Raw genomic sequence first — 22,029 nt, forward strand, 5'->3', positions numbered from 1 at the left:
GTTGACATAAGCCAATCAAATGCAATCAAAGGACCCTATCTCTGTTATAATAATAACAACAGGTTGGCATGGGAACACAGACAGGGAATGACGGAGCAATGCAAGTAGAGCAACAGCAGCACTACGCACATACACGTGCAGCAGAGGGGGCGGCAGTCACGTCAGCGGTCCGGAGACCGCGATGTACACTGCACGGGAGGGACGGGAGACGGGTCGTCGTTGAGACTGGGTAGAGCTCCTTGTTCGTATTGCGTCTGCATACAGTGTAGATGATCAGGTACGCAGCTTGGACGGCCTGACGGTCTGGCTATGCGCACTGTGCTGGCGCGTGCATGATGCGTGCGCGTTTGGATGTGCCTGTGGGTTCGGGGCCGTCGACGTACCTCAGACGGACGGGCGCCGGGGTGCGTAGGGCTCACTCCGCGGCGGGGCCTATCCGAGCGGGCGCGGTGGGCCCGCGGTGCGGCCGTGCGCCATGCCAGATGTCCGAGGAAAAGGTGCGTCTACAGATTGCCCAAGCCCGGGGGTTTGTTGCTTGTCTCGGCACCTGAGGGTGCGGTGGGCGCGAGGCCCGGAGGCCGTCTGATGCCCGCGGCTTGCTCGGTGGTGCCAGCGCGCTTGCGCACTTCATCTATCCGTCCCTTGGCCAAGCTGATAGCGGGGACTACCCAGTCGCCGCAGTTGCATCTCATGCCTTGCCACGCGTACTTTCCGACGTTGGTCCTGCATTTGGGGCACTCGAATCGGCCGTCCAGCTTCCCTTGCTCGAGCTCGGGCCTCATCCAGGACAGCGGGTCGATGAAGTAGTGAGAGCAGTTGGAGGCGACGGGCCTCGCGCCGGCATGATCGCCCGAAGGGTGTTGGGTGATGAAAGCCGAGGTCGCCAAAGGGCGCCTGAAACAAATGAGCTCATGAGCTTTTTTTGTCTCCGCATTATTGAGTGGCGCAGCAAGTAAAGGGCGGATGGATCCCTTGAGAGGGGAAGAAGAGATGAAGATGCGCGGGAAAAAATGCTGGCATGACGGAAGGCGCCGGTTGTGATAGCCTCACGGGAACAACAGGGCTGATGACATCGGACGATGCTGGCATAGGCGAGCCCGGGCCATTGCGAATGTGGAGGAATGGAGACGTACCTGCATTTACGGCACCGCAGCTCAAGCTCAGCCTGGGCTTCCTTGTTGTGCTCATCCTCGAACCGGATCTTGTCCGCCTCGGGGGCTTGGCCACACGCGCGGCTGAACTCGACCTCGCGCTGGTACACCCAGCGCTGGTACTCGGGGGATTCGTCGACGTTGTCAGTCATGTTCATGCGGTGGTAGATCTCGAGCTGTTTCATGAAACCGTCGTTAGGCTCGCAGATTGAGCGGGCCAGGCGCACGTGAGAGAGGGCCTCGGCGGGAGATATGCGGTACTTGTGCATCAGGTAAGCCATGACACATGTCGCGGAGCGGGACTTGCCCATGGCACTGCGAATAAAAAATAAAGTTGAATAAAATATCCTAAAAAAGTCACGTGAGAAGAGGAGAAACTCACCAGTGCACGAGGACGCCACCACCGGCGTCAAGGCCAGCCTGGATGAAGCGGATGACATTGGGGAAGTGGTGGAGCAGGTCCTCGTCGTCGACGTCATCGACCTCGACGACCATGTGGTGGAAGGGGTCGAAGAGGGCCTTGTCGAGAGGTAGGCGCAGGACGGAGAGGACATGGGTGATGTTGGCGGTGCGGAGGGCGTCGCGGCGGCGGAGGGTGAAGAGGCTGTGGAGTTAGTCGGGGACCGGGATGATATGATTGTACATACATACCCCCCGATGTAGAGGTTGAGATGGTCCCCCGGCAGCTTGTCGAGCAGAGCCATGATGGAGTGCAGCCCTACCGGATGGTGTGTTTCGACCGGGCCCGCGGGCGGGGGTCACGTGGGCCTCGTATTGGCAACGGCTTGCGGCCGGGGATGCGAAGAAGTGGTAAGGCTGAGGGTGCGCTGGCTGGCTTGACGTCTGCCGTGTTCGTGCATGGCGCCGAGCGAAGCGCTTCGAGAATCTCTGGCCGGGCGCCAGTGGGGCGCGCTGCACCACTAATCACGACTTGCCTGACATGAATGCTCACCAGTTCGCTCTTCTTCAATTTTCCCGCATGCCCCGTGTCACTCGCCATGCACTGATCGCCGTCCTCCAGCCCCCGACGCCGCCGCTCAGCTCGCACCTCTCCTCCTCTCAGCCTTGCTACATAGGGCTGAGCCGGCCCTCAGTACCACAGCCCAAGCCCACCTCCTCGCTCGCTCTTGGCTCTGCGTGCGGGCCACATTCCTCACCCATCCCCCCCACGACTCAGCTGGTGGCGGCCGTCCCTTCGTCACCCTTGATACTTACTTGATGGACATGTCGCACGCAACCACGACCCCGTCGATACGTATCTACGACTCTGGCGCCCACCACCACCGCTTCCCTCTCCCGCGCCGCTCTCCCTCGTATGCATCGCCCACCGCCCTTCCCATGGCCATCCCCAATGCGCGAGACTCGCCGCCGCCGCCCTTGCCTCCGCCGCGTTACATCAACGAATTGAACCATGGCCAGGATCCCGGCTGGCAGTGGGGCAATGGCCCGAACAGCGCCTCGTTCGGCCGCAATTCCATCGGCTCGGTCAAGCCGGGCTCGAGTCTCCTGGGCGGTCAAGTGAAACGGGAGCTGCCCATGGACCATGGCGACCATGGCGACTACACCGCTCGCCGCGGCAGCTCGCTTTCTACCGTCAAGCCCCCAGACTGCGACATGGCACTTGACAGCGACGACGATCGCCCAGATCTCCGCCGCCCTTCCATGGCCAACCATTCGTACGTCCCACGTCCAAAGGACCCGTCGCAATGCTGACCCGACCCGCCTGCAGTCTCCAGAGCGAGCGCCAGCTCGGCCAGCGGTCCCTCGAAAACTCATCCCAAGCTTACGACAAGCAGCTGCTCTCCAAGATCGGTGGGCCCAACACCCCGACCCGCGGCCCGGCTGCCGGCTTCCTCTCGACCAGCGCCCAAGAGGCTGCCTCGAGCCCGCACACGACCCTGAGCAAGCTGAATGGCCAGCTCAAACCGCTGTCCATGCCCGAGCGGCGCATGAACTCGGTAGACCTGTCTGCGACGTCGCGATGGCCCCCGAGCTCTGGTGCCATCTCGCCGGGCCAGACGACCTTCCGCAGTCCCATTTACGACCCCGCCACCGTCGGCGACCACAACCCTGCTCCGCGGCCTTACGGCAGCATCTCAGGCCTCAGCGCTTACGATGACGCTGCGTCGCACAGGGGCAGCTATGACCACGGCGTCTTCTTGGACCCCGACTTCGCCATGGAGGAGAACGGTATGCGCGATCTCAACCTCAACGACCGCAGCCCTGCCGGCTCCGAGGAATACCAACTCAGCGGTCAGGGCGGTCTCAAGAGACGGGCCTCGTCCCCGCCCACCGAGGCTGCCCGCGAGGACCGTCCCAGCGGAGGCAACGACCTGTACCACCGTCGTTCGGCACAGATGCTCGTCAACCGCAACTCTCCAATCTCGCGCTTCCACGCCAACCACTCCTCGGTCTCGTCGACGGCATCATCACTGGGGCAGCGCACTGGTTCCCTTGGCTCGTCCTATGGCCTCTCAATCGCGAGCAGCGCCACGAGCTACAACACTGATCGACTGTCGCCTGGCGCGCTGTCGCCGTCGGTCGACGAGTTTGGCCCCGTCTCGCCCTACTCGACCAACCGCTCTCTCAACCCTAGCCCGCGCGGATCCTTGTCCAAGGCCCACCAGCGCGCGCTGTCGGGCGAGGACGCGATGCATAACCGCAAGCTGTCGGTGGATAGCCTGGCACACTCGCGCCAGAACAGCGTGTCACGGATTCAGGGACTCTACATCTGCGAGTGTTGCCCGAAGAAGCCAAAGAAGTTCGACAGCGAGGAGGAGTTGCGGTAAGTGCACGCACGGCCCGTGCCGCCCTCGTATCCGCAATTGCTGACCCGAGACAGGATCCACGAAATGGAGAAGCAGTACACGTGCCAATATTGCCCGAACCGCTTTAAGAACAAGAACGAGGCGGAGCGGCACCAAAACTCGCTGCATCTGCGGCGACATTCGTGGTCGTGCGCGGCGCTGGCGGGCGTGCAGGCAGCCTTCCACCCGTCGACGGTGCACCCCACGACGGCCGACGTCTGTGGGTACTGCGGCGAGGAGTTCCCGAACCCCGCGGATTGGGACATGCGCGCCGAGCACCTGAATCACGTGCACAAGTTCGGCGAATGCAACCAAGCCAAGAAGTTCTTCCGCGCCGATCACTTCCGTCAACACCTGAAGCACAGTCACGCAGGCACCAGCGGCAAGTGGACCAACATGCTCGAGAACGCATGTATGAAAGACGAGCCTCCACCAAAGGAGCGCATCGCGTCTGTGAGCGCGCTGCCGGGCGCGCCCATGGGCGCTGGTGGCCCTGCGCTGACTGCAGCCGCTGCGCTCAAGCCGGGTGTAATCAATGAATCACGAGAGGAGTCCTAAGGGAGGGGCGTTACAGGGCGAACTTTACTGGCGGTTACTAAGCGAGCATCTTCTTCATCGAGCATTGCCGCGGTGTCATTAGAACATCCACAACTCATCATTTTCAGCCAAGGGAGGCGCATCTGCGTTGCATTGTTGCCGGCCATCGAAACACGAAAGGTCTCAATCATCTCTTTCTCATCATCCTCGTCACTTGACTCATCTTAAGGCCCGTCCAACTGCGCAAATGGCGGATACACAAAAGTACTCTTTTTTTCGATCTCTCTTGTCACATGGGCTTCTGCGTTTGGTCGACGGAAGTCATCATCGTCATCATTATGCATCCCTGTTTCCACGAGGACATGACGGCGCGCGCGGGGTGGGTAGCTTCTCCATGGATCTTCGGCTTTTCCGGTTGAATCGGCTTTCCTTTCATTTCCTAGGTCTTTTTCCCTTTTCCTTCACTCTCGTAATTGTCTCATCAGGCGACAGCACGCCCACGTACACACACACACACTACTTCCCTACGCACGCACAAAGATCACATATACAGAGAGCGACAGGGCCCGCGCACGCGACCCGCCACTTCCTTGGCCTCCTCTACCCATCCAGTCACATACACATCAATCTGCTACAGCCAGAGTGTTGCACGACCCACTAGCGCTGCGGAGGAGGACGTCGCCCTTCCGAAGAGCGGGTAGGGACGGCGCGGCGTGACATTACTTTTCCGTCGGGCGCACCGACGCCGTCGCGAAATATTATGGGCACATACTCGTACGCAGACAGATAATACCTACATCGGTCGAGCCAGCCGGCCGGCCCGCCCCGAATCGAGAAACAGCTTCCTTTCTCCGGCGCTCCCGGGCTCCCCCACTGATCTGCGGGCTCGAGTGTTTTGAATAATCAATCCTACGGCGGCCCAGGTGTGGCCTCGTCGATGTCGTAGCTCGCCTGTCTCGCGTCGTCTTGTCTCGACCTGTCTTTCTGCGCGCCGCCCTTCCTTCCCTTCCCTCCCTTCATTCCCTTCCCTTTCCTTCTTTCCCTTCCCATCCGCACCCCTTCCCTCCCCTTCGATTAATCCCCCGCACATGCTCGATGACTCGGGCTTGGCATATGCGCTGCACACGGGGCGGACGGGGCGTCAACAGCGGCGGGTGTCAGGGCGTCAGGGCGTCATCATCCCCGTCAGCAAAAGAAGCAGCAGCATCAGCGCGGCGCGACTGCTGTCCGCAGGCAGGCAGGCAGGCAAGCAGGCAATAAGCAAGGGTTAGGTCAGCAGCGCTATCATGTCAGCAAGCGCGAATCAGTGCAGCGCCACGCGCAGACGATGGTGCCTTGGCGCGGACTTGGCCGCAGAGAGGCAGACGGGCGACCAGTAGTTGGGGATGGGTGTGTGTAGACGCGGCGGTGGCGGCGGTCGGGGAGGAGGTGATTGGGAAGAGGTTGCGAGGAGGGGAGCGGTGGGGTGAGTGAAGCTGGAGCTGCGTGCGCAGTGGATGGGGGAATGGTTTCGAGGGCGTGGCTGTTTGCTGCTGCTGCCGTAGATGGTGATGGGGAGGAAGAAGGGAAGACTGTGGCTGGCTGAGTGCGCTGCGCGCTGCGTTTGCTTTACGTTTTGCTTCTGCGGGTGCGGGCCGGGGAAGACGGGAGCGCTGTACTCGCGGAGATGCTCAGCCAGCCCTACACGCACGTACAGTGTCTACTAGGAATGACGGAGACCAGAGAGAGGGGGACGGAGGAGGAAGAGGAAGAAGAGGTCAAGTCAGCCATCCGTTGTCGTCGGCTGATCGGTTGAGCGGGTAGGACCTTTATCTAGTGCCTGGGCGTGGTGTTCCTTCGCGTTTATTCTTTTTCGCTGCAATTGCTCGGGCTGGCAGGGGCTGGAGGGTGTTTAGGCGGTGCTACTACAAGTGCTCTTTGTTTGTTTTTCTGGGGGGTGCGTGCGATTGATTGGCTAGTTGGGCGACTGGCTGAGCGTGTGCGGATGGTTGGAAGGGCGGTTGGTTGGATGGGAGGGGTTCGGCGTGTTGACGCTGCACGCCGTGTTGCTGCGTTGAGTAACTTTTTTGCTTTTTTCTGTGTTTCTTTTCTTTCTTTCTCTTCCTTTAGCAGCGAGATCTTTTTCCGTGGGTTTTGCTTTTTTGGTGCGCTGCTTTTTCGTGCTTTTTCCGTTTCTGGTCGAGGCGTTCCCACCCCCTACCCCCCTTGCCTTACGCTGCACCGGCCTGTCAGCCCTGCCTGGCCCTACCGTGCCTTGCGAGCTAGCTAGGTTGTCTTACATACGTGTGTGCGCGGTTGTGCCGCTCCGCTGGCTGGCTGGCTGGCTGGCTGGCTGTCTGCATGCCTCGCCACAACAACAACTACAGAGCACAACACAACACAACACAACACAACACAACACAGTACAAGACCACAGAATAACAGGGCAAAATAATGCTTTGGACTATGCTATACTTTGCAGTGTAGAGTCAAGACTTAGAAAAGCAGAAAAGACCGCGTTTTTCTTTTTTCAAACATGTTTTCTTTTCTGTTCCTGGCTTTCGTCTCTCTTGCCTTGCCTTCTCTCGCCTTCGTATCCGCCGCTCCGATTACTGGCTGCCTGGCCGCTGTCAGCGCGCGCGCGACTGCTGCTGACTGATGGCTGGGAAGGCGCTTGGCGGGCTTACGTCAGGCTGTTGGGTGGTGGGCTGAGGAGAGAGTGAGGGAGAAGGCCAGTCTTGCAAGGTAGGGCGTGTGGGCGTTGGCTTGTTGTTGTTATCGTTGTTGTTGTTGTTGTCTTGATTTATCTTTGTGTCCTCGTTCTGTCTCACCTGCCGTTACTGGTTTTTTTTTTTTTTTTTTTTCATAGTCGAACTGCATTATTATTTCGTGTTTATTGAGACTGGAGATTAGAAAAGAGACAAATATATGGAAATACAATGCCGCGACGTGTGCTTTTATGACGGGGGTTTGCGGCGTAGTAGACGAGAGAAGACTGACTGATATTGGCCAACGGCCTGGCTGGGAATCGTGTAATAAAGGAGAGGAAAAGGCAGTGAGAGCAGGTGCTTGTTCTTATTCTTCATCTATGGAGCCTGGAGCCTGGCTTATAGGCTGCGGGTCTTCTGGTGTCGGGAAGCCAGGGACTGGATAGTAGTGGCGGTGCAGCACTACACTTCGCTCTGGCCTGTTGTCCTCTATCATTATCCTATCCATCTACCTATCCATCTATCGTCTTCTTCTCTGCAACCTATATATATGAAATAGCTATACACGTCTCACTACTGTATACGCCACAACCGTAGCCAACCAACCAATTTCTCCCTCTCCCTCTCATCCCACCTAGGTATCCATCTCCCAACCTCTACTACTCTACCCACCCTCAACACCCCCAATCCCAACGCCGCTCCCCTCCACACACACACGCACATACACACACATAACAACCCAACCCACGAATCCACCCGCACGTCCAGGCTCACTACGGCCGTACATCCGCCCGTACGCAGTGGAGCCGTGGAGCCCTAGCCCAGGCCCCAGGCTGCAGGCCCCAGCCCAGCCCAGCCCGATATAATAGCGCCGGCACCCCAGCTATATAGCGCCAGCCATCCATCATGCGCGACTCGTAGTCGCAGGCTCGCAGCGCACCCACCTCCCTCCACCTTCGCGTGCGTCCGTCCGTACTCCGTACCCGCGCGTTGGGGTCCGGACGCTTTATCACGGACGACGACGATGGTGGTGGTGCGCGCTGGCGTGACTGCTGCTGGAGCCTGTCCCAGGTAGATACGGTACATACAGCACGTCGGCGCCATCACCACAGCAACGCAACGCCCGCGCAGCGCGTTCCCCCCGTCCCTCATGCCCTTGACGACTCGACTCGACCCGACCTTAGACGCACGACTCGACTCTTCGCGATCATCCCCCAGCCCCACTCGCGCCCAGCCCTGCCGCACACACACACACACACACACACACACAGACACGGTCCCACCCATGCACGCCGTTCCTCCCCCCACAAAACCCGGGCCCCGCCCCACACCCGCTGCAACCCTACAGGGCTTAGGGCCTTGAGCAGGCAGGGCAGCAGCCTAGCAGGGCTGGCCCCCGCCCAGCATAAGTTAGTTAAGGTGGGTACCTCAGACCTCAGGCAAGTGGGTACCGTAGGTAAGACAGGCAGGGAATGACAAACGGGCATAATCCTCGCCGGCGCGACAGTACCGCGGTCCGCACGCGCCTTGCTTACGTCCCCACCTTACCAGGGCAGGCGGGCGGCCTGGCGGGCCGCGAGTTTGTGCCCGGCGTGCGATTGATGCTGCTGCTGATGTTGGGGCTGGGGCGGGGGGCATGGTCGGTTTGTTTGTTTGTGGGTCTGCGTACGGATGGCAGTTGCTGGGTTGATTTGTCTGTTGGTTTCGGTGTTGGGTCGTGGTGGTGTGGATGTGTGTGTGTGTACGTGTGTGTATGCATTTGTGCTTTCGATCTGCGTACGTTATGTGCGCGCTGTGATGCCTGCCTGCTTGGACCTGCTTGGCTGGCGGTTGATACCGCGTACGTGCGTGGACGAAGAAGGGCGAGCAGATGTGTGTGTGTGTGTGCATGGCGCTAGGTAAGGTAGTTACTCATGTCCATACAGCGAGACGTTCGTATGGTGAGTAACGACACCAGCCGTGTGCCCGAAGCAAAGGAACACAACGACCTACCTAGGGTACATACACACATACGTACCTAGGAGCAATTTCGTGACGGATGATCCGTAGAAGCTCGCAACTGACAACGGACAAAGCATGCACAAGCCCCGTCCCACAAGATCAGCAGCAGGAACAATGCCGCCGCCAAAACCGGCCAAGCCTAAGCAAGCTTCCAAAGGAGCCAACAATTCCCCGCTCGCACGGCAGGCAGGCAGGCATGCGCGCATCGCGTACAATAGTCCGTAGGTAGCAGACGCAGGAAAAAAGGAACTTTCCGCGTCCATTTCCGTCTCCGTACCCACACCACCAACCCCCACGATCACAGCGCACAGCAACTGACAAGACAGCATCCCAGCAGCACACGCCGTGCACACACACATACACACCACTGCTGCCGTGCAAGTGCGCTTGCGCAGCCCAGTGCAATGCGTACAATGCGTGCATACTGACATCCCAGAGACGATCGCCCGCGCCTAGCCCATTCCAGCGCATGGGCGGGTGTCTCCCCACGCTCATCAGACCCTGGAGTGAGTGATCACGAAGCCTTGGCAGGTAGGTAGGGCGGACGCCCTCGCCAATGCCATCACCTCGAAACAACAGCATTACGCACACGCGCGCGTCGTCGTCGTTGTCGTCGCCATCGTCGTCGTCGTCCCACTGCATGCACGCACCGCTTGGCAATGGCTTGAGTCCGGTGAGGGAGGACAAGGTGCAAGCCGTCGCGCCCCACAAGGCAAGGCATTGCACCAGGGTAGATAACGGCGGTGCTAGCGCCGGCGCGGCGACGAGATCTGCGTCTGGAGGCTGTGCGTGCGTGCGCCGCGTTCATCGACTCTCTCGCTCGCGTTTCCTCGGCCCCCTGCCCTGGCCCTCCCCCCGGACGGGCATATCTCCCGATCTTTCGGCCGGGAGTGCCCGAATCGGGGCGTTGTGCCGCGTATGTCCTGCGTAATTAAGAGGGGCGGGCGGCTGAATAGATGCCCCGGAGGGAAGGAGCCGGAGGTCATCATTACTGGCCGTGCTTCGTACATACACACGCGCAGCATCATGTTGCTGCTCGGGGTCAGACAGCAGCAGCAATCGTGGGATGGAAGTCTTGGCCGAAAAGGCTTGCGGAATAGAAGCTCTCATTCTCGTCCAACCCGAGGATGCTTACACACTAATGGTCCACATGTATACCGTGGCTGGGGATCGTTGGCTGGTCTCGCTTTGTTGAGGTTATCCGATTGATGTTGCTGTCAGCAGGACCACCACGCTCGCGACTAACCAACTGTGCAGAACAGGAGTGTGGATGGCGAGATGCCGCAATTCCGGACTGCTGCGGGGAAGTGCATGCAGAGATGAGACTACAGTTGCAGGGCTGAAGAAGGCTCGTGAGGAGTAGCAGGTAGAATGGTGGGTCAAACGTAAGGCAAGCAATCCTTCAGAAGTGGTAGTGTGCTTCATGATGACAGGCAGAAGAGATCGAGCGACCGAGGATTTAACCTTAATCCCCAGTATGACGAGCACATAGTACTTCGTACGGCAGCTCGAGCGGGCCTTTTGCTCAAACAAGGCGTCGCTTAGCACCCATGGCCGTGAGGAGGAAGGATGATGATGATGATGCTGCGCGGATCTCGGTATACGTCGCCCGACCCGCCGTTGCTGACTCCCTGTCGTCAGCAAGCACCGGTGACACCCGCTAAGTGCTGACTGCGTCTTACACCTCACCAGAACGTCCTAGGGCTTAGTGTCATCGGCAAGATGCGCACGCAAGGGGGGTCGCCGAAGAGGGCTCGTGGTAGCATTGGATTCGATGCTTTTGCGACAAGTCAGATTAAAAGGTGTGGAGATAGATGGATGGCCAAAACATGATGATGACGGCAGGCGGCGCCTGCCCGACATGGGGCGGCATGTATGCTTTTTTGTCTTACGGATCGCCAGTAGGCACAGAGGGGAAGGTGTTGGGGTTAGACAGGCGCTCGCGGTTCCTCTTGGCTGCTTCCGCGTCGCGGATGCGTTTGATGCGCATCTGGTAAAAGTTCCTGCACCGTGTCAGCAACACAAGAATCCCCCCGTTGCATCCAAGTCACGGGACTTTGTCGTACTTGTGGAGAACGAAGACTCGGGGGCCCTCGTCAGCTTTTGCCTCACCCTTGGACAGTGCTTGGATCTGTGGCTCGTTAACTGCCTGCAAGCAACGTCTTGCAATCCGTCGGCACAAACCTTGTCCTCCTGCTCCTTTTGGTCCTTCTTGTCCTCTTCTTCCTCTTCCTTCTTGGCATCCTTGTCCTTTTCCTTTTCCTTTTCCTTCTCCTTGCGTTTCTCCTTCTTCAGCTTCTGCTTCTGCTCATACTCCTGCTTAACCTTTTCAATCTCGCGGTCGAGCTCGTCCTTCTTCTTCTTGGCCGCGAGAGCCTCGGCCTCGGCCTCATCGGGGTGGCAAAAGCCACGGTCTTTCAGGTGGCCAGGACAGATGTAGAAAAAGTCCTGCTTAGAGACTCAGCCCGCAATGAACGCTGTCAAGAACAGTGCCTACTCGGACCTTGCTGTCGGGGGTGATGAGGACGCTTGAGGAGGGCTTGAAGCAGATCCAGCAAGCTTTGGCATTGGCCTCAGCGACGCGGCGGAGGTGCCAGAGGTTCTGCAAGGACATTGTTGCACGAGTATTCTATGACGTTGAAGGAGGGATGCCCGCAGCCTTCGAGGGGAGAGATGGACAGCGGCGCAGACAGCGGAACGACCCGCCGAGGTTGGACCGTGCGATATCGATAAGGGCGGCCTGGCGGAGCTCCGGCCACCACTGCGGCGTCCTCTCTACAAGAATTAAAAGCAAGGGTTGCATGTATATGTACGAGCCAGCCAGCTAGCCGCCAACCCATTCAAAAACGCCAGACCCCACCGCACCAACATCGAATCGTGCCTGAAAACGCCTCTGAGACACACACCACTCCTGTCCACACCACCAACCCTTCTACCTCTACTACTACTAGACTACATACCTACAACCTGATCCCAGCCCCAATCCCCTTCCCCAAAAACCACACCTCCTCCTCCCACCTCCCGACCCTAACCCCCACCTCCGCCTTCGCGCCCAACTTCAGCCGTCCCCCCAAAGCCCTCTTCACGGCATCATACCCCACGCCACCGATGCTCCACTGGACCGGCAACCGAGGACTAGTGGCGGGCCCACCCGGCGGCACCGGAAACGTGCAGTCGTGCACAATGCGGCCGACGGGGTGCGAGTGGTAGTAGGCCGTGGCGTTGAGGTGCGTTATGTACAGCGTGGTGGTGGACAAGGGGGAGAGGAGCGTGAAGGTCGCGGTCGAGGTGAGGAGGTGCATCGTTGCGGAGCGGATGAAGTGCGGCGCTTTGTCGTCGGGGGAGTCGTTGTCGTCGTCGTCGTCGCCCGAAGAGGGGTTGTGCAGGCGCGGGGTGGGGAGTTTGAGGGGGAGGTCTGCGAGGGCCCGGCCGAGGGCTGGTTGTGCCGGGATGGTGTTGGCGTGGGTGCGCAGGGTTAGGGTCGTGTTGAAGCCTGTTTGTGTCAGTTGCTGCCCGTGAAGATGCCCTCCTATCTCCCCCCTTCCTTTTCCCGAATTCTCGAAGCGGACATAAAATAGGGGAGAAGGCGGTGCGTCAGGATCGTGAGTACATACCAGAGATATACTGGCTCAGCAGCTCCCGCCCAACAGCCCTGCCCTCCTCACCACTCGCCGACAGCGGATCCCACACCGCCTGTACGACGACATTCGTGTTATTTCCCGGCTTGACCTTGATATCTCTAGCCGTGACATGTCCCAAGACAGTGCCATTCGTCAAGAGATTGATATCCGCATATGGCACTGTGGCCGAATAATCGGTCGGATTCGTAAAGTTGACCAGAGCCTCGAGGGTCAGCGAGCTCTCCGTCGTATCCAAGATACGCAGGCCGCCGACCTTGGGCGCCAGATGGGCGAGGCCACCTTTGCCGCCATCTTTACCTTTGCCGGGGCCGATCGCTGTTAGTGGCGAAAGACGAAGTCAGCGCGCGTCCTCTTTCTCAATATCACGGGAAGAAAAGTGGAATTTAAGACGACTAGGTACGACGCAAGGAGACTGAGACTACTGACGTTTGACCGGCACAACTCCCTGGGCCGGAATCCGGCGCACCTTGAACATGCCCAAGCTCGTTGCCATCTCGACGTCCACGTCGGCTTTCACGCTCAGCATCACCGTTTTGTTGCCAAACAGTAGCGCCTGCACCACTTCACTAAAGACATCTTCGTCCGTGATTTCCAGCGGCGCCTCCTTGACCTCCGACTCTACAAGCAAACCCGGTGCGTCGTCGTCGTGCGCCTCGGTGCGTGTCGAGTTCGCCGCCTGCCACTTGCTGAGGTCCAGGTTGCCGAGCTTCTTGTCCTTGTAGAAGACGTCGGTCTCGGCACGCACGCGATCGACCGCGAGAGGAAAATTCATCTCCTCCGGCAGGCCGACGAGCGCTTTGATCTTGGCGGAGATACGGGGACGGGCTTCGGGCGAGTCGGGTTCGGCGAAGAAGCCGGGAAGGTGGAAGTGCACATCAGTCAGAGAGAAGTTTCTCACGAGGCCCTCGAACGTACGACCAGGAAACGGGACGGGGACGGTGATATCAGCCATTAAGTCGGTGATCCATTTGGGTGTGTCTAGCGATGGAGAATCTGAACCGCGGACATAGATTGTAGTATCATCGCCGTGGATGTAGTCTCCAACTAACAGATCTAAAGGCGACTTCTTGGAACCAGGGCACGCCGTAGTCAGCGCCTCCGGAAGTTGTCTGACAATGCCTGACACGTTGAGCTCCAGGTCCCGATAAGGTGCAATGTGCAAGAATGAAGTTTCTGCGTCCGCGACCATAATGTAGGGGTCGCTGGGCATGCAGTTGCCGACCAGGATACCAAAGCCTAGCGGTGGAATCATAATGTCAAGGGGGTAGTCGTTGACAACCACAAGGCTAACGTCCGCCGCCATGCCCGTCCCTGTGCCCGGCAGGTCCACCTCATGGACGTTTAGCCTGGCAATTTTATATTCTGGGAGAGCAGGAATTGCATTGCCTGTGGCCATGGCACTATTAGCATGATGAGGTTTGGATCAGCTTCCTACTCCTCCACCAGTACGGGGCAGATACTCACCTTCAAACACTAGCGCTTCCTCGATCTTCTGCGTGCCCAAGTGAATGATTCCAGATTTCAGCGGTACGTTGGCCTTGCCCTGGAGCCTCAAAGCACCCAGTTTGCCCGTAATCCAATCATTTGCAATATCTCTTACTCCATCCATCGAGCCCGGGTGCAAGTTTGCTACGAGCTTAATGTGGGTAGTCCTTCCGTTTCTTATGCTGACTTTAATTGGGGGAATGATGGCAGTGCCAATCACAGCATTGCCATAGTCTGGCAAGGCAACCTCGACGCTTGACTCGCCGCTCTCGACCTCCTTTGCTATCCAGGTGCCAAAACGGCCAAAGTCTCTCACCGACTTCCTTTGCACCTTCGACGCATCCATGGTAAAATCGCCCTCAACTCTGACGGCCACACCATCTGGGTTGAAGGATTCAAAACGCAGGCCTGTAGGCTGGAACACGACGGCCTGATTGGTGTATTCTTGTACCGCTTCTGGCACAAGGAAGCCCAAGATCATGATGATGACCACCGCGGCGCAGAGCAAGAGCAGTGCGATCACGCTCGGCCATCTTCTTTTCAGTTTGCCACGATGCTCCTCTGCCGCCGCACTCCGCCGACCTCCGAGCGAGTGCAACAAAGACCAGACGGCTTGCGAACGAGAAGGCCTATCGTTGGCGTCTTCATCGTCGTCGTCTTCTCGCTCGTCAGGCGAGAGCAGAGGCGTCTCCTCGGTGGTGGTCAAATCGTCTTCCGGATGCGGCGAGTCGCGGGTGCTGGACTTGGAGGGAGTGTGCGTTGGTGAAGCTGGGCGGGGGCTCGGGGTCGCGGTCGAGCCCCACGGGGTGTCGGCCATGATGGGAGATGAGCGGTCGGTCGTGGGAGTTGCAGTGGTAGGACTATCTCATAGCAAGAGGCAAAGGGCGGATTTTGGTCAGGTCCCAGGAACAGGTGCTTTGTGTCTCACGGGGAGGGGAAGGGGAACAGCAATGATGCATGACGGCGTGAGAATGGGCGTCACGGCCCCGCCAATAGAAGCTCGGCACGCCGACTTTGGCCAAAACGCGCGCTAGCCTCCGAAACCTGGGGAATCGGGCCAAAATTCCTCTGGCCTGAGCGCCCGCCGAGTCATCGTCAACGGCTATCCCAACATTTAACTGCTTCCGTCGTCACTGCGCCCAATTGCTTCGCTCGTGCCTCTCTTACGCTTCTCTAACCTCCAATCCGTCACAATGCCTCTGCTCCGCCCCTCCGCTCCCGCTCTCCGGAGCCTCGCGCGCGCCCAGAAGCTCCCGCACGTTCAGAAGCTCGCATACTCCGTCGCGGCACCTCCGACCTCGCCGTTCGCGCCGCGCCATCTGCTCTCGATAGCGGACCTGACGCCCGCGGAGCTTACGACCCTCGTGCGCAATGCCGATGCGCACAGACAGGCCATCAAGTCGGGCAGCACGCCCAAGAGCCTGGCGGGCGCGCTGGCGGGCAAGACCATCGCCATGACCTTCAGCAAGCGCAGCACGCGGACGCGGGTCTCGACCGAGGGCGCCGTGGTCGCCATGGGCGGCCACCCCATGTTCCTGGGCAAAGACGACATCCAGCTGGGCGTACGTAGGCGGCGCGCTCACCACCACCGACAGCTGACTCACCAGACCAGGTCAACGAGTCGCTCTACGACACCGCCGTCGTGATCTCCAGCATGGTGTCTGGCATCGTCGCCCGCGTGGGCCCCCACTCCGACGTCGCGGACCTCGCGAAACACTCCAGCGTCCCCGTCATCAACGCCCTCTCGGACCTTTACCACCCCCTCCAAACCATCGCCGACTTCCTCACCGTGCACACGGCCTTCCCCTCCGCCGCGAACACCAGCAGTAGCAACACGCTCGGCCTGGAGGGCCTCAAGCTCGCCTGGGTCGGCGACGCCAACAACGTCCTCTTCGACCTCGCCATTGGCGCCGCGAAGCTCGGCGTCGACCTCGCTGTCGCTACCCCCGCCGGCTACGAGATCCCTGCCGCCATGCGCCAGGTGATAGCCAATGCGGCGGCGGGCGCGCCCAAGCCGGGCAAGCTGCTCGAGACGCGCGTGCCCGAGGAAGCTGTCAAGGGCGCCGATGTCCTCGTCACTGATACCTGGGTCAGCATGGGCCAGGAGGAGGAGAAGGCCCGCCGCCTCAAGGCCTTTGAGGGCTTCCAGATCACGTCAGAGCTGGCGAAGCGCGGTGGTGCCAAGGACGGCTGGAGGTTCATGCACTGCTTGCCTCGCAAGCCCGAGGAGGTCAGCGACGAGGTCTTCTACTCCAACAGGAGTCTCGTCTTCCCTGAGGCGGAGAACAGGCTGTGGGCTGCCATCTCGGCCATTGAGGCTTTCGTCGTCAACAAGGGCAAGATCCAATGAGCGGACTTGGGCATTGGCAGTATTACTGAATTGACAAGGTACATATTTAGAGGCGCAAAGAGGAAAAAACCAGGCACTTGCTCATGATTGCTCATTAATATCCCACAATGGCATGTATGTACGCGGCTGCGACGCTCCAGGTAACGTCCGTCACCGTCAACCGAGATTCACCGTCTACCGAGACAGGAACTATACAAGCAGTCCCTACGGACTACTCCTTGTCTAGCTACAGGCCTAAGTCCTGAATGTGCATGAAAAGGTCTTGGAGCACACATACTATAAACACCTTAATTGGGTTTCTTCTTCCACTCATACAAATACAAGCGTCATTATCTCTCGTTAGGCGGTGAATCTTGCTTGACGGTGACGGACGTTAAACGTTTACATAAGTTCAAAATAACATTTTTTGTTTCCACGTATTTTTAGGATCCCTAGAGCATTTAACCAGGGGGCAGCATGCTCTGGTCGACGACGTCCTCGATCTCCTTCTCTTGCGCCTCGTTCGGGCCGGTGAGCGGCGAGCGGGGCAGGGCCATAAGACCTAGTCATAAATGTTAGCGTACGCAATGTGAGTCATATGGGTTGACACTTACCAGTCCTGGCAGACTCGAGGATACCGAAGGGAGCAATGAGCTTCATGAACGAGTCAATCCTTGCCGGCTTGGCAGAGACTTCGACGATGCAGTTGTTGGTGCTGATGTCCAGGACCTTGCCACCGAACTGGTGCGCCAGGTGGGTGATCGCCTCCAAGTGCTCGTGCTTGTGCCTCAGCGCTTGCGACGCAGCCAGTCTGCTAGGGTGGAAGTCGCGACGAAGCGCCTCTTGGGCGGCGCGCTCGGCAGCGATCCTCTGCTCCTCAATGGCAGCGGCAGTCTGCTCGGGGGTCTCACCATCCTGGATGAAGCCGGGCGAGTCGACCATTTCGCGGTGGTGGTTCATCAGCTCCTCGAAGAACTCGGGGCCGAGGATGGAGATCTTGGCGAGCAGCAGCTCGCGCTGGACGAGGGGCGCTTGGGTGTAGTCGAGGACGGCCCAGACGGGAACGAGATCCTCGAGCTGGCGGCGGGCCTGCTCGACGACGCCGTCCTGGCCCTGCAGGACAATGGTCATACGCGAGAGGTCGTCGACCTCGGTGTTGCAGACGACGAGGGAGTCGATGTTGAAGCCGCGCGCGGCCAGGATACCCGACACGCGCGACAGCACACCCGGCTCGTTCTGCACGAGGCAGTTGAGGACGTGGCGCTTTGGCGGAGCCTGCGAGGGCAGCGGCGTCTCGTAGAGGATGCTGCTGACGGCGGCAGGAGCCGACCATGACGGCGGGGCATCTTGTGTGGGGAGAGGCGCGATCCGTCGGTGCAGGGCCTTGTAGGCGAGGGCCTGGGTCGAGGAACTGGAGCGGCGGACGGCCGGCAGGAAGAAGGCATTGGCGGCGGGCTTGCTGAGGGCGCTGCGCAGAGGCAAGGCGGCCAACGCTCGCCGGGAAGCCATGTTGGCGATGTTGGGGCCCGCGGCGAGGGGCGTGGAGGCTTGTGGAGGGGCTCGCTGCAAATGCGCGGAGGCGAGAGTTTGGGGGCGTTGAAGATTCAACGGGCCAGTCGCAGAGTAACAATTTCTCGGCAGCTCCAGGTTGGTTGACTCGGACGGCGATATCGGAAGCTGGGGAATTTGCCGACATTGAGCCGAGAATCTGCTTACTTAATTATCGGCAGACCGCCTTCAATTCTGCCCTTCTGCTGCCGACGCCAGCTGCAGCCCTGTCGCGTCACCTCGAATCACGACACCAAATCCTCACAGCCATGCCGGAAGAGGGAAGGAAGCGCTCGCGTTTCGACCAGACCGAGCCCGAGCCCGCGCGCAAGTCGCGCTTCGATCGCCGCTCGCGCTCGCCCGCCCCCAGGCTCTCCGAAGCTCGCCGCAGCCGTAGTCCCATCGACCGTCAGGCCAGCGACAGCCCCGCGACAAAGGAGAGGAAGGATCCTGCCGCCGCTGCCGCTGCCGCTGCTGCGCGCATCAATGCCCAGATCCAGGCAAAGAAGGGCATCCAGCATGTCGACGTGCCGCCCATTCGCTCCGTCCGTCTACACACCGACTCCGCGTCTCTGTCCAAAAGCACCGTCTCAGCTGCTAACCACGAACCCTTGCAGAGCATCACGCCCACCGCCGCAAAGTCTCCCTCGGCCCCTCCCGCCAATGAGGGCGACGTCTACCAGCAGGATGGCGACTACATCAAGGACATCGAGGTCAACGACCTGCGCAACCGCTATGTGCTGACCAAGGGCTCTACTCAGAAAATGGTAAATACTTCTGTCATAGCAGACTGATGCTCCCAGGTCCATCTTTGCACCCTTTCATCTTCTCTCTTGTCAAGTCTCGTCAAAACGTGCTGTGGATGCGCAAGAAGCTCACACATAGTGTCCATAGCTGCGGTTCACAGCAACCCCCCGTTGGAATCTGCTGACAACTCCGGTGTGACATATAGATTAAAGATCAGACGGGTGCCGGTACGCTCCACTACCTAACGTATACCTTTTGTTTGTAGGATGTCTTACTTATTCGTGTAAAGATGTCACCACCCGCGGCGAATACTACCCAGACAAGAGCATGGCCAAACCTGGCGTGAGTCTCACCAGCTGTTGATATGGAAGTGCCAAGCTGACCTTTCAAGGCCCCGCCTCTTTTCCTTCACGTCACTAGCACGACCAAGGAGGGCCTCGAAAAGGCCATCGAGAAAATCGAAGAGCTCATGAAGCAGGAACTTCCTAACCTCGTGGACGAGCGCCGATTCCGCCGTCGCGAGCCGGAACAGTTTGAGCGTGACGAGCTCGGCAGGGTAACATAGCACAAGGTGACCGGCTTCGGTGTGAGAAGTAAAACTGACGAGTCGCAGCGCAAATGGCCTGAGGAGAAGATTCCCGTGGACCTCGAGCCCATTCCAGGCTTCAACCTCCGTGCCCAGGTTGTCGGATCTGGCGGCCAGTTTGTCAAGCACATTCAGCAAGAGACGCGCTGCCGTGTTCAGATCAAGGGCCGCGGATCCGGCTTTATGGAGTATCAAACTAATCAAGAGAGTGATGAGCCTATGTACCTTCACGTTGCGTAAGTAAAACATATCTTGTCGATATGGGAGCATGGTATTGATAAAATCACAGTGGTCCTGACCCAGCCCAGGTCACCAGAGCCAAGGAGCTCTGCGAGGACTTGCTCGGACATGTCAGGTCAAATTACGAGACCTTCAAGGCCCACGGCCCCGCTCGCCGTGGTTACGGCGGTGGAGACCGCTACGACGGTAGGAATGGCGGCAGTCGCTCAGACAGTTACGGCCGTCAAGATAGCTACGGCGGCGGTAACAGCTACAGCAGCGGCTACGGTGCACAGCAATCCCCCGCGTACGGCGGCTCAACCATGAGCCCAGCGACGGAAGCAGCAGCCGCGACGCCGAGCAGCACAGCGGCCGCCGACTACGCCGCACAGTACGCGCAGTACTACGGCGGCGCGGACCCCTATGCCGCGTATGGCGGCTACCAAGGCTACGTGGCCGCGTACTACCAGTACTATGCCAGCCAGCAGGGCCAGGCGCCCGGCTCTGCGTCGACGACGCCTGCGCCCCCTGCCATGTCGGCCTACCAGGCTCCGCCGCCCCCACCCGGCTCGGAACCCCCACCGCCGCCTCCTCCGGGTGATGCCCCGCCTCCGCCACCGGCTGGGTCGCCTCCCGGCGTGGGTGGCTATAGCGCTGTGCCACCACCACCGGGCTTGTGAGTGTGAATGTGAGAGTAAACGTGGGCGTGGGCGTGGGGTTTGGGTGAGGGTGAGAGGACGGATGAGCGCTGAGTTCTTGGTGCTGGGTGATGCGCTGTTGCGCTGAGGCGTCTAGGAACGGGCCGTGGTCGTTTGTGTATGAGGATGGTTATGCTAAGATGGAAAAGTGATGGACAGGATGGATGGATGGACGAGGGGCTGCTCGCGTGCGCGTTGATTACGCGGGTTCGGTAGTCGGTTGCTGGTCTTTGGGTTGAAGGCTGGGACCTAAGGGCTAAGAGCTTCGTCTTTTTCATTGCTGCTACTGCTGCTGCTTTTCCTTCTTTCTTTCTCCTTTCCCCCCTTCTTCTGCGTCTTCTATGCCGTGAGGTGACGGTGTTTGTCGATGCTTTGCTTTGCTTTGCTGCTGATTCTGCTGCTGATTCTGCTATTGCTGCTCACTTCTCTCTACTCTCTCCGGCTAGGTTGGGATTTGGGTCGCGCGTGCTGGTGGGTAGATGGACGGACGGACGGACGGACAGGGGAAGAGAGCGATGAAAGAATGAAGGCTGCGTGAAGGGAAGGAAGATGGACTCAAAAAGACAGTAAAATGGTTGAGCGGATCGAATTGGTTATATTTGAGCGACTGGTTGGCTTGCTTTGCTTGCACTGCGAATGGGGGCCGCGCGTGATGCGGCGGCTTCTGCTGTGTGTGGTGTGGTGTGTGTGGCGTGGGTGCGTGAGCTGTGGGTTGGTTGCTTTGCTTGCTTGCTGAGTGTTGCGGCGCCTGGGGGTATGGGCTGGTGTTGGTAGTGGTAGTGGTGATAGTGGTGGTGGTAGTGGTAGCAGTTGATAGAGTGGATTCGGACAGATGCGTATTCTTTGCTTGTGTCCGTCTGGAGAATTTCTGTCTGCTTGATTGCCTGGTTCGTCACGTAGTCATGGTCTGTCCCGCACTCATCGGATACTATGGTATGCGTGGTGTGTTCATGGTGGAGACTCTTCGTGGGGTATCTAGCCATGTGCGTACACACGGCGAGCACATCAGCGCGTACCCATGGCTGCATTCCTGTGGGAGTGTAGGGGTGGAGCATGAAAGGGGCGTGCCGTTTCAGGAGGGTATGGGGAGGTAAATGGTTGTGGGGGGATGGAGGGAGTTTAGCAGGTACGAGCTTTACTGTGACAATTTGTAGAAAGCAAGTAAGCAAGTAAGTTCGGTATTCGGTTCTAACCAAAACAATGACCTCTCTCTCGATATCTCTCTCTATTCACTCATTACTCCTCCTCGCCACCATACTTCTCCTTCCACTCTCGCTCCTCCTTTTCCAACGTGTCATCGCTCCACGCATCGCTGAGGTCGCTCTCTGCCTCTATGTACCCGCGTATGACGTCTTCGTCGACAGAGCTGAGAGGGCTGCTGCTCGGGAGCCTGGGGGTTTCCGGCCGCTGCATCATCATCTCATGTGCCTGGATGACCTGGTCCTGGTCCTGGTCCTGGCCCTGGTCCTGGTCCTGGTTCTGCACCTGCACCTGCTGCTCCTCCTGCTGATACAGCCCCCCACCCGCCTCCTCCTCGCCATGACCCCCCTCTCCCATCTCCTCGACCTTACGCCTGAACACCGACGTCGGCAC

General features: G+C 59.2%; 13 protein-coding genes across 13 annotated transcripts; 5 read left to right on the forward strand and 8 right to left on the reverse strand.

Annotated features, from left to right (window-relative positions):
• Positions 1-503: 503 nt before the first annotated feature.
• K452DRAFT_326345 (uncharacterized protein) lies at positions 504-1,855 on the reverse strand (the record flags this gene model as incomplete). The annotated part of the gene is made up of 4 exons (XM_033544841.1): positions 504-894; positions 1,134-1,466; positions 1,534-1,755; positions 1,803-1,855. The coding sequence occupies 4 exons, from the start codon at positions 1,853-1,855 to the stop codon at positions 504-506; spliced, it is 999 nt and encodes a 332-aa protein (XP_033398148.1).
• A 759-nt stretch (positions 1,856-2,614) lies between these two features.
• On the forward strand, positions 2,615-4,629 carry K452DRAFT_18816 (uncharacterized protein). Its single transcript, XM_033535850.1, has 2 exons — positions 2,615-3,936; positions 3,994-4,629. The coding sequence occupies exons 1-2, from the start codon at positions 2,858-2,860 to the stop codon at positions 4,514-4,516; spliced, it is 1,602 nt and encodes a 533-aa protein (XP_033398149.1). The 5' UTR covers positions 2,615-2,857; the 3' UTR covers positions 4,517-4,629.
• Positions 4,557-5,222, forward strand: K452DRAFT_18840 (uncharacterized protein). The gene has a single exon (XM_033535851.1). The coding sequence runs from the start codon at positions 4,743-4,745 to the stop codon at positions 5,154-5,156; it is 414 nt and encodes a 137-aa protein (XP_033398150.1). The 5' UTR covers positions 4,557-4,742; the 3' UTR covers positions 5,157-5,222.
• K452DRAFT_18785 (uncharacterized protein) lies at positions 5,223-5,812 on the reverse strand. The gene has a single exon (XM_033535849.1). The coding sequence runs from the start codon at positions 5,583-5,585 to the stop codon at positions 5,289-5,291; it is 297 nt and encodes a 98-aa protein (XP_033398151.1). The 5' UTR covers positions 5,586-5,812; the 3' UTR covers positions 5,223-5,288.
• Positions 5,813-7,813: 2,001 nt separating this feature from the next.
• On the reverse strand, positions 7,814-8,562 carry K452DRAFT_18771 (uncharacterized protein). The gene has a single exon (XM_033535846.1). The coding sequence runs from the start codon at positions 8,467-8,469 to the stop codon at positions 7,999-8,001; it is 471 nt and encodes a 156-aa protein (XP_033398152.1). The 5' UTR covers positions 8,470-8,562; the 3' UTR covers positions 7,814-7,998.
• K452DRAFT_18772 (uncharacterized protein) lies at positions 8,563-9,181 on the forward strand. Its single transcript, XM_033535847.1, has one exon. It carries the CDS (start codon positions 8,655-8,657, stop codon positions 9,078-9,080), a length of 426 nt encoding a protein of 141 aa, XP_033398153.1. The 5' UTR covers positions 8,563-8,654; the 3' UTR covers positions 9,081-9,181.
• K452DRAFT_18773 (uncharacterized protein) lies at positions 9,182-9,963 on the reverse strand. Its single transcript, XM_033535848.1, has one exon. It carries the CDS (start codon positions 9,823-9,825, stop codon positions 9,283-9,285), a length of 543 nt encoding a protein of 180 aa, XP_033398154.1. The 5' UTR covers positions 9,826-9,963; the 3' UTR covers positions 9,182-9,282.
• A 234-nt stretch (positions 9,964-10,197) lies between these two features.
• K452DRAFT_18869 (uncharacterized protein) lies at positions 10,198-10,755 on the reverse strand. The gene is made up of 2 exons (XM_033535852.1): positions 10,319-10,755; positions 10,198-10,215 (listed from the first exon to the last, which is right to left on the reverse strand). The coding sequence occupies exon 1, from the start codon at positions 10,606-10,608 to the stop codon at positions 10,381-10,383; it is 228 nt and encodes a 75-aa protein (XP_033398155.1). The 5' UTR covers positions 10,609-10,755; the 3' UTR covers positions 10,198-10,215; positions 10,319-10,380.
• Positions 10,756-11,071: 316 nt separating this feature from the next.
• Positions 11,072-11,797, reverse strand: K452DRAFT_226863 (uncharacterized protein; the record flags this gene model as incomplete). The annotated part of the gene is made up of 4 exons (XM_033536859.1): positions 11,072-11,186; positions 11,250-11,314; positions 11,368-11,631; positions 11,687-11,797. 4 exons carry the CDS (start codon positions 11,795-11,797, stop codon positions 11,072-11,074), a joined length of 555 nt encoding a protein of 184 aa, XP_033398156.1.
• Positions 11,798-12,143: 346 nt separating this feature from the next.
• K452DRAFT_326348 (uncharacterized protein) lies at positions 12,144-15,126 on the reverse strand (the record flags this gene model as incomplete). Its single annotated transcript, XM_033544842.1, has 4 exons — positions 12,144-12,676; positions 12,798-13,121; positions 13,251-14,210; positions 14,289-15,126. The coding sequence occupies 4 exons, from the start codon at positions 15,124-15,126 to the stop codon at positions 12,144-12,146; spliced, it is 2,655 nt and encodes an 884-aa protein (XP_033398157.1).
• A 376-nt stretch (positions 15,127-15,502) lies between these two features.
• K452DRAFT_227090 (uncharacterized protein) lies at positions 15,503-16,659 on the forward strand (the record flags this gene model as incomplete). The annotated part of the gene is made up of 2 exons (XM_033536880.1): positions 15,503-15,871; positions 15,922-16,659. The coding sequence occupies 2 exons, from the start codon at positions 15,503-15,505 to the stop codon at positions 16,657-16,659; spliced, it is 1,107 nt and encodes a 368-aa protein (XP_033398158.1).
• Positions 16,660-17,099: 440 nt separating this feature from the next.
• K452DRAFT_226417 (uncharacterized protein) lies at positions 17,100-18,147 on the reverse strand (the record flags this gene model as incomplete). Its single annotated transcript, XM_033536825.1, has 2 exons — positions 17,100-17,200; positions 17,253-18,147. The coding sequence occupies 2 exons, from the start codon at positions 18,145-18,147 to the stop codon at positions 17,100-17,102; spliced, it is 996 nt and encodes a 331-aa protein (XP_033398159.1).
• A 308-nt stretch (positions 18,148-18,455) lies between these two features.
• Positions 18,456-20,418, forward strand: K452DRAFT_226611 (uncharacterized protein; the record flags this gene model as incomplete). The annotated part of the gene is made up of 7 exons (XM_033536836.1): positions 18,456-18,731; positions 18,804-18,953; positions 19,139-19,160; positions 19,223-19,275; positions 19,325-19,489; positions 19,547-19,755; positions 19,809-20,418. 7 exons carry the CDS (start codon positions 18,456-18,458, stop codon positions 20,416-20,418), a joined length of 1,485 nt encoding a protein of 494 aa, XP_033398160.1.
• Between the last annotated feature and the right edge of the window lie 1,611 nt (positions 20,419-22,029).

Source organism: Aplosporella prunicola (genome assembly GCF_010093885.1).
Source record: "Aplosporella prunicola CBS 121167 unplaced genomic scaffold K452scaffold_11, whole genome shotgun sequence".
In the NCBI taxonomy this organism is placed as follows: Eukaryota; Fungi; Ascomycota; class Dothideomycetes; order Botryosphaeriales; family Aplosporellaceae; genus Aplosporella; species Aplosporella prunicola.